General features: G+C 48.2%; 1 protein-coding gene across 11 annotated transcripts in view; it reads left to right on the forward strand.

The window, feature by feature from the left end:
• The window catches only part of UBR4 (ubiquitin protein ligase E3 component n-recognin 4), a 2,329,353-nt gene that overhangs the window by 36,280 nt on the left and 2,280,149 nt on the right, over nucleotides 1-12,924 (forward strand). For all 11 annotated transcript variants that reach the window (XM_078642504.1, XM_078642505.1, XM_078642507.1 and 8 more), the window contains exon 4: nucleotides 7,816-7,945. In XM_078642504.1, coding sequence (XP_078498630.1) covers nucleotides 7,816-7,945 — 130 coding nt within the window. The remainder of the gene's footprint in view (nucleotides 1-7,815; nucleotides 7,946-12,924) is intronic.

The following is a 12,924-nucleotide window of genomic DNA, read 5'->3' on the forward strand; positions in this document are numbered from 1 at the left end:
AAAGGGAAGAGAGCGTCCTCTTAAAGAAAAACGCAATCGAAGAGGTACCCCTATCCCAAAGGGGGAAAGGAGTGTACTCAAGATATTTCCTTGTCCCCAAAAAAGACCAAGAAGGAAAATTCAGACCGATTTTGGATCTTCGACTCCTCAACAAAGTGGTGGTCAAAGAGAAGTTTCGCATGTTGGCACTTCACCAAATATGTCCTCATCTACAAATCGGAGATTGGATGTGTTCGGTGGATTTACAAGACGCGTACTTCCACATTCATATTACACCAGGTCATCGAAAGTACTTGAGGTTCCTGGTAGGGTCCAAGCATTACCAGTTCAAAGTGCTTCCTTTCGGACTCAAATCCGCACCAAGGGTCTTCACCAAGTGCATGGCAGTGGTAGCGGCGTGTCTACACAAAAAAGGTCTCTTTGTGTACCCATATCTAGACGACTGGCTCCTGAAGAGTCCGTCACCTCGTCAAGCCGCCAAAGACTGTCACCTGTGTCTCCAACAGCTACACAGGCTCGGCCTCCATGTGAACTCAGAAAAATCGATCCTGCAGCCCACGCAAACTATCCACTATCTGGGAGCAGTTCTAGACACAAAGTTAGGAAGAGCGTTTCCTTCGCAAGAGAGACTATCTTCCATGGGACAAAAATGCAAAAAGTTACTTCAGGTTCCTCGTCCAAAGGTGCGAGACGTAGCGTCTCTGTTGGGCTCCATGGTGTCCTGCATCTTCCTAATACCGAACGCCAGGTTGAGGATGCAGCCTCTACAAGAGTCTGTGGAGGATCAGTGGGACCAAGCGACTGGAGATTGGGAGGATCGAATCATCCTGTCTCAATCAGCACTGACCTCAATACAGTGGTGGACTCGCCCTCGGAATGTCCTGCAGGGAGTCCCTTTTCAGCAACCTCTTCCTTCGCTGTCTGTGGTAACGGACGCATCTCTAGAAGGCTGGGGTGCTCACATGGGTCATCTTCAGATTCAGGGTCGCTGGTCGACCAACCTTCAGACATACCACATCAACATGCTGGAGCTTCGAGCAGTTCATCTGGCGCTCAAAGCTTTTTTTCCAGCAATAGCAACGGACAAAGTCCTGGTTCAGACGGACAACACTACAACTATGTTCTATCTGAACAAGCAGGGAGGAACTCGATCTCGCCCTCTGTCTCTGGAGGCCCAGACAATCTGGCACTGGCTTCTGGCTCGGGGACTGTCGGTGGTGGCAGTACAACTTCCAGGCGAGCTAAACACAAAAGCAGACGCACTCAGCAGGCACTTCGAAAATCAGCCAGACTGGGTGCTAAACGACGAAGTGGTCGAAGAACTCTTCCGTTGCTGGGGTCGTCCAGACATAGACTTATTTGCGGACGACGAAAACGCCAAATGCCACGCCTTCGCGTCCAGGTTCCACCGGCCAGGGACGCAAGGGAACGCTCTCCTGCTGGAGTGGACAGGAATGTTCGCTTATGCTTTTCCCCCTCTGGCACTGATTCCGAAGGTGGTGGCCAAGCTCATCAGATCGAGCATGGACATGATCCTAATTGCTCCGGATTGGCCGCGACAATGGTGATATCCAGATCTGTTACATCTGTCTCTGTGTCCACACAGACGTCTTCCGTGCAGGCCAGACCTGCTGAGCAAGATGGACGGGAGGATCCTGTATCCCAATCTCCCTTCGCTGAACCTGACTGCATGGCTCCTGAGGTCTTGCAATATGGACACTTAAATCTGCCTCCGGAATGTATGAATATTTTAAGAGAGGCAAAGAGACCTTCCACAAGGACGTCTTATGCGTTCAAGTGGAAAAGATTTTTCATTTGGTGTAAGGACCATGGCTTTGATCCCACCAAAGGTCAAGAAGAGGTAGTCCTGCCATACCTCCTATACTTAGCGACATCAGGGTTGAAATACGCTTCTATTAGGGTTCATTTATCCGCCATAGTAGCGTACAGAAAATCACCTACACAAACATCGTTTTTTCAGGTCCCAGTAGTGAAGGATTTCCTTCAGGGATTAAAGAAGGTCTATCTACCTGTGAGAAATCCTTCTCCTCCCTGGGAGTTGAACCTGGTTCTCTCCAGACTGATGTCTACACCGTTTGAGCCTATACACAAGGCCTCCTTGCAGCATCTCACTTGGAAGGCGGCCTTCTTGGTGGCAATAACCTCTGCGCGCAGGGTTAGCGAGATACAAGCACTCTGCACCAAGGAACCTTACACTGTGTTTCACCACAACAGAGTGGTAATGAGGGCTCACCCATCTTTCCTTCCAAAGGTGGTATCGGATTTTCATATAAATCAAACGATTACCCTTCCTTCTTTCTTTCCTAACCCATCGACCCCAGCTGAGAGGTCGTTGCACTCGTTAGATCTTAAACGGGTGCTAAAGTTTTACCTAGAAAGAACGAAGGACACCAGAAAGACAGACCAACTCTTTGTCAATTATGGTGCAATGAGAACCGGGTTTGCAGCAGCCAAAAGATCCATCTCCAGATGGATTGTCTCTTGTATTAAACTAGCATACCAACTGGCTGGCAAACCTTTGTTGCAATCACCCAAAGCTCATTCCACTAGAGGGAAAGCGGCCACAATAGCTTTTTTGCATGACATTCCTATGTCAGAAATATGCAAGGCTGCGACATGGAAATCAGTCCATACCTTTACAAGGCATTATTGCCTAGAGTCTGATTCCAGAGCGGATTCTCAAGTAGGGCAAGCCTCCTTGAGAAACCTTTTTGGGTAGAGTAAGGCCTATTCTTGGGCCTACGAATATGAATGTTATCTGTTGATTCCTTTGCCCGCAGGGATGAGGTGAGGCTCGCTACTCTATTCTAATGCTTATGACTATTGATGAGGATCCCCTGGAAGAGAAGGATTAGTTACTTACCTGTAATCTTAGTTCTCTTCCAGGGGTATCCTCATCAAAGTCATAAGCAACCCTCCCGCCTCCCCGGGCAAAGGACTGTGTTTATTACATAGGAGATGTTTTTTAACCTGTTATTACCATGGTTTGGTTTTCAGTCTCCGAAAAGAACAACTGACCTAACTGTAACCCCTGAGGCATGATGGGAAGCTAGGGGCAGAGGTGCCTTAAAGGCACAGCGTCAGTTTTAGTACATTCAGCTACAGGTTAGCTTTTCAGTCTTTTTAGACTGGGAATTTGCAATGCAGCCTGGGAGCTGTATATGTTTACAGTGTGTTATGAGAATTTCTACTGTTTTTTAAGCATTAAAACAGTTTCTAAACAAGCATTGGTGTTGTTTCTCATGTTTCTAATGCAAAATACACTGTATGGTGGAAATTCTTCACAGCATATTACAGCTCTGTTGTTTTATTTGGCTGCAATTGCTTATTTTTATATATATATATTTATATATATATTCAATGCTGAATCCTGACCGCCAAACGTGGCGGAAACAACAGGCGCGGACCTCTTTAGCAATCAGCAGTACTTAAGCGCGCACAAGAGCCACAGCACAAAGTCATTTTCAAAAATCCATTTTTAATTGCTGAAAAGATGTAAGAGCCAGTGCCCTCCCTGACGCGTTTCGCTCCGCGAACGGAGCTTGATCACCAGTCTTCTCCCTCGATGTCGAACGGCGTTGCCCTGCCGTCGACGAAGGTCTCGACGTCGAACGGCGTTGCCCTGCCGTCGACGAAGGTCTCGACGTCGAACGGCGTTGCCCTGCCGTCGACCGAGCTCTCGACGTCGACCGACGTTGATCTGTCGGCGACGGAGATGGCAATCTCGACCTGGCATGTGGCGACGGCGGAGGATCGGACATCCTCGACGTCGAGCGCCGACCTGCCTTCGATGATCCCTTCCTCGACGACGATCGTCCGAGGGGGCTCTTGCTCCTCGACGCCGAGCGCCTCCGTGGAGACGTCGGCGGAGGTGTCACACTCTTCGAAGCCTGTCGACGTCGAGACGACGGCGAGTGTGACCTGTCTCTCGACGCCGACCGTCGCCTGGTTGACGGCGGCGGAGTTGACTTATGTCCTGACGTCGATCTTCTCGTCGACGGCGATCTCGTGGCTTCTCTCGACGCCGATCGTCGCCTAGTTGACGACGGCGGAGCCTTCTTCGACGACATCGAACTTCTTTTCGACGACGATTTCCTCATCGACGCCGATCTCGACGTCGACGGAGCTTTTTCTCTCGAACTGTCCATCAGATGTCGTTTTTTCAGCGCCGAGCCCGGTGCTGAGGTTGATGGACGCTCTGACTTGCCTTTGGAGGGAGTTCTGGGTTTCTTTGAACTCTTCCTCTCTGTAGATCTTCCTCTCATGGATCTCTGGGCCAGACCATAGAGCCTGTTCCTCTCTCTGTCTTTAAGAGTTCTGTCAGACAGATTTTTACAATGGGAACAGTCTTTAGGATCATGATCCTCTGGCAAGCATAAAATACAGACCTCATGAGAGTCCGTTTTTGCCTTCTTGTGGCCACAAGAAGGGCAATCATCAAATAATGAGGGCATCCTGACAGGAAAACCTCACAAAAAATTGACTGCTAAGCAGTTATTTACTTGACTCTGATTTGAAAAGTCAAAGTAAATCAAAAAATTGTTCTTTTGAAGATTTTCTGACTGAAAAAGGCAGAAAAATGTGGAGCTGAGTATCCAGGGTCCTTCCTGAAGGAGCCGGAAAGAACAACTGACCTAACTGTAACCCCTGAGGCATGATGGGAAGCTAGGGGCAGAGGTGCCTTAAAGGCACAGCGTCAGTTTTAGTACATTCAGCTACAGGTTAGCTTTTCAGTCTTTTTAGACTGGGAATTTGCAATGCAGCCTGGGAGCTGTATATGTTTACAGTGTGTTATGAGAATTTCTACTGTTTTTTAAGCATTAAAACAGTTTCTAAACAAGCATTGGTGTTGTTTCTCATGTTTCTAATGCAAAATACACTGTATGGTGGAAATTCTTCACAGCATATTACAGCTCTGTTGTTTTATTTGGCTGCAATTGCTTATTTTTATATATATATATATATTTATATATATATGTCTATATATATGTGGGGCAAATATAATATATTGTTTCCGGGGTCCCGCGCATGGGTGGGAATATTCTAATGCTTATGACTTTGATGAGGATACCCCTGGAAGAGAACTAGGATTACAGGTAAGTAACTAATCCTTAGTGATGTACTCGAGCTTTTCTGACAGGAGCACAGAGTAGGATCAACATCTCTGAAGTTTCTGTCAAAAGTTACGTTTGAAACATTATATAATTACTGATACCTAACCATCTGGCAATAGTCGAGAAAACTAAAAAGAAAAGCAGCTCTGAAATAAAATAGAGTAGTTAAGCAGACACACTTACTAGTTCTACCTGATAGTGTGTAGAAGAGAAACTGGAGCCTAGAGGTCATTCCACTTAATTTTTGGTTGTTGGCCTAATAGAAGAGTCCGTTGTGGTTTTTTTTTTTTTTTTGTCCCAATACGAAGTATGTCCAATTTATATTAATCATTTTTGGTTTTTCTTATGTTTTCTTGAGAGACTGACACAGATGTGCGTAGCATTCTGGAACACTTAAAGGGCACAGGGGAAGCCATTCCCTTCCTACTTAGTTGTACAGCATTCTGCTGCTGTAAAGCTTGGTTCACACTCTTGACATTCAAGTTGATACATACCCTTTCCGAGAATGTGCATTGAACAGAACTTAACCAGTTAACTTTTTAAAAGAAGTAGATTTTAAGATATTGCTGGAAAGCTAAACATTTCTAGAATATAGTGGGACACTTGATACTATTGCTTATTTTCAGAACAAAATTGCTGTTGCTATTATGGGCTGTAAGTGGCTTTCAATGAAATGAAAGATTCAGCGCTCCGTCCCACACCTAAACCTCCCCCTTCTGACTATCCTACTTCTTTTTTTGTACTGTACTAGAGAGCCAGGTTCCTCATAGACATATGTAGAAGTGGTAGCAGAAAACTGTCCTTTAGTGACACCCTTTCTCTGTGCAGGTGTGGTTGTATGTGCGAAGGTGTCTCTTGTAGTCATGTGATGCATCCTACTTTTATGCCAAGCCCTTGTAGGGAAGGCACTATGACTTTTGTGGTAAATAAATAATTAATTACCGGTACTATTTTTGAATACATTGAATAAAACAGATAGCTCAATAAATAAGAGACAGGATTCGAGGTATCTGAGTCTAACAGGCTTTAATCAGGCATAAGGGAAGGGACAGGAACGGGATAGCCTGCACGGAAATGGAATGGATGGCAGCTGCAATGCCTCATCGACAGTGCAGCATATATATAGTATAATACATTACATTACATTGCATACAATAGGCGTAGCAGTAGGCGTAACTTGTAGCAGTCGCGAAAGATAAGCATAAATGGGTGTAACAAGAAGGTGTGTACAGGGCGTATACATAGACATGTGGTATGAAACGTCACAGAAATGTCATGAGTGGGCGGAAACATGGAGGGGGCTACCTGAACAGCTGGGACCTTTAACCTAGTGGTGCGCGCAAACGGGCTATGACGTGTGACTAGGAAGAACTGGGGGCTATGACTTCTGCACTAGAAGAGGAGACTAAAGTCTACGGTGTCAGGACGACATGTACCTATGGCATATCTGGTATCTTGTGTTTGGAGTACATGTTGATAGAATCCAAAAGTTATCAGGGCAGAGGCTACTTGACTCTAAGGCTGGCGCATGCATATATTCTACATGTATTGCGTGTGCTAGGAATATTCTATGAATATTAATACAGTAATTCTCTTACATGGAGACAGAAAGACTAGACCATAGTTGAAACTGTTTATGCGGTTCAGTAGCTTAGGAATGCAAAGAAGGAAAGCTGGACTGATAACTAGAAGCATAACATACTCTTGGCAGACAGGCAGGCAGAGCCAGGCCGGGCCGGGCACCGTGCTGCGCGGAAGTAAGTGAAGGGTCAGGGATGCAGGTGGGGGCTGTATCACTCCTCGGAGTGGGTTCAGGAGACTGGAGCTTGAATCTGGCGTCCGGGCCCTTTTGATTGCGTCTTTAATCGATCATAGGGGGATACATGCCTATCTAATCATGCACATATAGCATAGGATGGGGAACACGTAGGCACATATAACATGGCAAAATTTACTTTTCCACACTTTGGGGTTACGAGTTATGACAACTGTCCCTAATATCTAGCAAGTTGGTGGAATGAGTTGTAGTGGTTGTCCCTATGAGCACTATATATACCATGTAAGTTAGGAGCTGGCAAGATGGCAGTTTGGTGTACTAGGGTGCTTTGATTTGGTGAAAGTAACTGCCAACTGGATTCACATTAACGATACTTTCCTCAAAGCAATGCCTATTAGATTACTTATCAGTGTTTGTTAGGGGGTCCACACACAAAAAATATATATTTATTGCCTAATTGTTAGAAGGGATCACTTTGTATAAGATTGTAAATTCAGACTACCAGCTACGTTTTCTGAGTCCTAAAGAAATTTAATTGCATAATGGAAACTTAATGTATTGTAAACGAATGTTAAAAAAACATTTAAGTAAATTTGTGGCGGTTTGAAAATGGTTGAAATTCAAAGCCCAGTGTGGCCATTGAACACTAATATGATTGTGGAGTAGCCAGAAAATGAAGTGGATGTTAGTCATAGGCCCCAAAACCAATTAAACTGTTTCGAGGTATCCCATGGGGGAGCTGGGGGATACCGGGTAGTTTGACCTGTGATATTGAAGGTGGTAGCAGTAAGGTACTACAAAGAATCACCCACGTATGGTGAGGATGAGTTATTTGAAGGAATGTCATATGATCATAGTTATAAGGAGTTGATTATCCTGATGTGCTGCATACTGTTCCCTTAGAAACATCTGATCCTCCTCATCAAAGGCCTGTGTACAGGTTGCAGCCGTTTGGACAGGACTGAGATAATCACATTTACAGCCATGATGAAGTCTGCAAAACTGCCTCAAACTGTGACCACCCTTTCTGACGGTGAGTGTTCCTTGGTCTTCTGTAGCATTTTAAGCATAGGTTTTGCTGACTCACTCTCTATCCAGTTCTCCAATGTGTGTTTGTAGTGCCCCCTACTTGCTTCACCATGTGATGGTGCTGGGTCCTACATCTGCCACACAGTTGTCAGATTACAAAGTGGAGTGGTGAAACCGTGTAGGGTACAATACAGTAGTGTCAAAACTGTACTTTGGTGTCATTTTTGCCTACTGCTTTCTACATTGTTGACATCCGATTGCAGTTGATGCTTACTTTTTCTCATACTGCGTGTTGTCTTTCTGCTCTTTCCTTATGTTCTCTTTTATGTCTTCCTTCTCTTGTGGCCACCTTAGCTGCCCTACATCTAGATACCTTGCTCCCTGCCCAGTGTTGAACTTATTCTGGTTTCACTCGCTTTACTGCTTATTCTGCTGTTACTCGCTTTACTGGTCAGGGCTGCCTGCATTAATCTACCCTTGTGGGACTCCCTGTCCCAGGCTGCAAAGTGCCCTTCACTGCCCGCAGCTGTGTACAGGGGGAGGGCGAGGCCATCGCGCATATAGCGCTGCCTCACTGTACGGGGGCTGCACCCGTGCCCCCTCACTTTAATCTACCCTCTCGATAATGGAACGCTTGAGAGGATCGGTGGGCTTGTAAGTAATGACATTGCATCAAATGAATACAGACTCTCTCTCGACCATGTGGTACTATCGGCCTCCTGTTTTGACCCTGATGCGGCAGGCAGTAGCATCATTCCTGCAGCGGGTACCGCTCTCTTGCTCTGATGTCAGTCTTGAGATAGTTAACAATGCGGGGGCTACGTCCGTACTCGGTAGCCCCTCAACACCGCAGCAATCCCTCTTCATTGTTATTAAAAGGAAAAGGCAACCAGGAAGGAATGTGGGTGCCAGAAGGAAACCGCTCTCCCCTAAGAAAGGTCTTGGGAATCAATTACTCTCCTGTATTCAACTGCCAATGACACCTCCAATCCAGGCTGTCGAATGACCGTCTAACAATTTGTTGTCCATGGGCTCTCTGCCTCTTGAGGCATTGTGTGAAAAGTTTGATAAAAGAAAATTGAAACCAGTGATGGATCGTCTGAAAAAGCTTGAAAATCTGGTGACTATCACTCTTAAGCAGACATCCTCGAAGTCCTCAAGAGCCAAAGGAAGTGGGACTCCTGTGTGTGGTAATCAATCGCTGGTGAGCATCGTCCCTAAAGTGCAACTGGAGTGTGCCAGAAATCCATCTTTAGCCCTGGAGGGGGCCCTTAGACCATACCTTAACAATGTGCCTAGGGCCACAGACACAGCTCACCTTAGCGCTTGTCCTGAGTGTACCATAGCCCCCCTGCCATGTCTGTTTCAATCGCTCAGGATACTAGCAGTTGTACCCCCGTCCAGTGGTGTCATGACATTCTGAGTCTTTCCCCTGCAGCCTGCCCCTATGTATTAATTGTTACTGGGGTCCCTCCACTTAGGACTGGGCAACAAGAATCACGGGACCAGCTACGTGACAAGGCTGCCGATTGGATTTTTAAGCATAAGCACTTTTCTATTGGCTTTTTAAGCATAAGCACTTTAATGCCACAGGTCCAGTCTAAATGATAATGTCTGGAGGGTCGGCTGGCTAGGACTGTCCAAGAAAAACATTATCAATCAAATATATTTGTATAGCGCGCTACTCACCCGTTAGGGTCTCAAGGCGCAGGGAGGGGGGGAGCCGCTACTGCTCGAACAGCCAGGCCTTGAGTTGTTTCCTGAAGGAGAGATGGTCCTGGGTCCACCGTAGGTGAGTGGGGAGGGAGTTCCATGTCTTGGCCGCCAGGTAGGAGAAGGATCTTCCGGCGGTGGCTCTGCGAATTCGTGGGACGGTGGCGAGGGCGAGGCTGGTGGAGCGGAGATGGCAGGTGGGTGTGTAGAATGTGAGGCGGTTGTTGAGGTATTGGGGGCCCATGTCGTGGAGAGCCTTGTGTGCGTGGGTGAGGAGTCTGAATGTGATCCTCTTGCTGACGGGGAGCCAGTGCAGGTCTCTCAGATGGGCGAAGATGTGGCCGTGACGGGGGATGTCCAGGATGAGTCGTGCAGAGGCGTTCTGTATGCGCTGGAGTCTTTTCTGTAGTTTGGCTGTGGTTCCAGCGCAGAGGGTGTTCCCGTAGTCCAGTCGGCTGGTGACGAGGGCCTGGGCTACCGTTTTTCTGGTTTCGGTGGGGATCCATTGGAAAATCTTTCGGAGCATGCGCAGGGTGTTGAAACAAGATGACGAGACGGCGTTGACTTGTTTGGTCATCGTGAGGGAGGAGTCCAGGATGAAGCCCAGGTTGCGTGCATGGTCCGTGGGCTTGAGGGCGGTGCCCAGTGCCGGGGGCCACCAGGAGTCGTCCCAGGCAGAGGGGGATGGTCCTAGGATGAGGACTTCCGTCTTGTCTAAGTTCAGTTTCAGACGGCTGAGCTTCATCCATTCCGCGACGTCTTTCATTCCTTCCTGGAGGCTGGTTCTTGCGGTGGCGGGGTCGTTGGTGAGGGAGAGGATCAGCTGGGTGTCGTCAGCGTAGGAAATGATGTTTAGGTTGTGTTGCCGTGCGATGGCTGCGAGGGGGCTCATGTAGACGTTGAAGAGGGTGGGGCTGAGCGAGGATCCTTGAGGAACGCCGCAGATGATTTCGGTGGCCGCGGATCGGAAGGGGGGGGAGGCGGACTCTCTGGGTTCTTCCGGAGAGGAACGAGATGATCCACTCCAGGGCCGTCCCCTGCATTCCGGTGTTGCTGAGGCGCTGTATTAGTGTGCGGTGGCATACGATGTCGAAGGCTGCTGAGAGGTCCAGGAGGATGAGGGCAGCTGTTTCCCCGTTGTCGAGCAGGGACCTGATGTCGTCGGTAGCTGCGATGAGGGCGGTCTCGGTGCTGTGGTTTGCTCGGAAGCCGGACTGCGAGGGGTCGAGGGATCCATTAGTCTTGAGGAAGGCGGAGAGTTGTTTGTTGACGCTCTTCTCGATGACTTTGGCAGGAAAAGGGAGGAGCGAGATAGGGCGGAAGTTCTTGAGGTCCGTGGCGTCCGCGGTGGGTTTCTTCAGGAGAGCGCTGAGCTCTGCATGTTTCCAGCTCTCTGGGAAGGTGGCGGATGTGAAGGAGCTGTTAATGATGTTCCGGAGTTGGGGTGCGATGATGGAGTCGGCTTTGTGGGATTGTTTTAAATTTCGCCAGACCTGCATGCATACACAACTTTCTGAGTACAAAGGAACTTTTTACCCTTCCTTTAGTGTTTTTTTATTTTACAGGCCACCAGTCTTTCCTCCAGATTAACATCTGCACCTTATGAACACTACTGGATACGTTACATGTCCTAATATGTTTTCTGCACTAAGTGACTTAGAGGCTGTGGAATGACTCTTGGAGTAGATTAAGTAGATGCTTTCTTACATAGTCACTGCTAGTTTGCCCCAGTCTCCCAGTATCCCAAACACCTGAGATGTTGAAGGCCGATTAGTGGATCCACTGTTGTACTTATCCCCTGCCGATCTTGGGTCTTCCGGGGGGTTCAGCGGTGTACCAAGGTTAAGAAGTACACCTTACAAAAATGTTTACCTTTGGAATGTTACCGGCCTCAGATCAAAGGTTGTATTATCGCACTATCTCAATTTTATGATGGGTTATGACATGCTTTTTCAGGAAACTTGGGACACAGTGCCAATTTTTAAGGACAGTTTCCAATGTTTGTGTTCCTGCCATACCTTCCCACAGCAGTGTTGCTTCGGGAGGGCTGTTAATTTGGGTTAGCACAGCCCTAGGGGGGACATATTAAATCCATGGAGACTAATGACAGTAGCTTTCAAATTATTGTCGCCTAGACCAAGTTGAGCCTATACACTGTGAATTTTATAATGATTTTAGCCTTGGCTCACCTAACACTAAGCTTTCATATCTGTTTAAATATTTCAAACATCGCTGGAAACTTCAGTCGAGCAACACGAGCAGTGCGAGACAGACGAGCTGAGCTGCAGCTGAAACGGGTGCCCGGAGCCGCGAGCCGGAAGCGGCGAGCTAAAGCCCGTGAGCCCGTGAGTTGGAGGCATCCAACCATCCAAACAAGCAGAAGTTTGCCTAAACTCCCCCCGCATCCTGAGGCACCCTGAGGCTCCGTGCCACATTGCGAGGAGAGACGCGGCAAAGAAGTGGTGAGCCGGGTGCCGGGTGCGGGTGCGGGTCCGAATCGAGTACGAATACGGGCGGGAGCAGGCCGAGAGCCCCCGAAGCCCTGAAGTGCCCCTACGCTGCGAGCCCTGAAGCCCCCCCGAAACACCACAAGGCTAGACAGAGGCCGAGTTGAACGCCAGCCGCTGTCCCGCTATACTGCTGTACCCTGCTGGCCAAGCTGCGTCCTCGGGAGCCTGTTACGGACTACAGCAGGCGGAGAGGCGGAGAGAGGCAGGAGGCAGGAGGGTGAGGGCAGCAGCAGCCCTTCCTGGTGAGAGGAGTCAGCCTCGGCAGCGCTAGCGGCGCTATAGGCATTAAAGTACTGTTTAAGCACCAGCAGTAATGTACGCTCCGTATGCAATAACATAACTACGGAGGAGTGGAGCTCCTGGCAAAACTGCCAAACAGCAGACTAACAGTAACAGTATGTCAACAGCTGTGCTAGTCTACACAGGCGCTACGAAGTGATTGTGCACGCTAGAAGGCACCAGTGAGTAGAGAGCAGCTACAGAGAGCGTGTGTGAGCCATACGGAGCGGAGGGGAGCCAATAAAGGACATTTTAAAGAATCTCACGCAGTAAGGCGTAGCAAGGCGCACACAGCGAGGCACTATCCTGGCAGGCTAACAATCTAGCCGTACCCACAAGCATCTGCCCGAAGTGCCTAAGGAACCAGAGGAATCAAAAAAACACAGAGGCAATAAGCGTGCACCGGCGCTTGGACCATCAGCAGCAGTACAACGGTGAGAGCGGCACTGGGGGTTACGGGGAAGGGGGCAGCAGCGAATAA

The sequence above is a fragment of the Lissotriton helveticus genome, chromosome 5_1 (genome assembly GCF_964261635.1).
Source record: "Lissotriton helveticus chromosome 5_1, aLisHel1.1, whole genome shotgun sequence".
Taxonomy (NCBI): domain Eukaryota; kingdom Metazoa; phylum Chordata; class Amphibia; order Caudata; family Salamandridae; genus Lissotriton; species Lissotriton helveticus.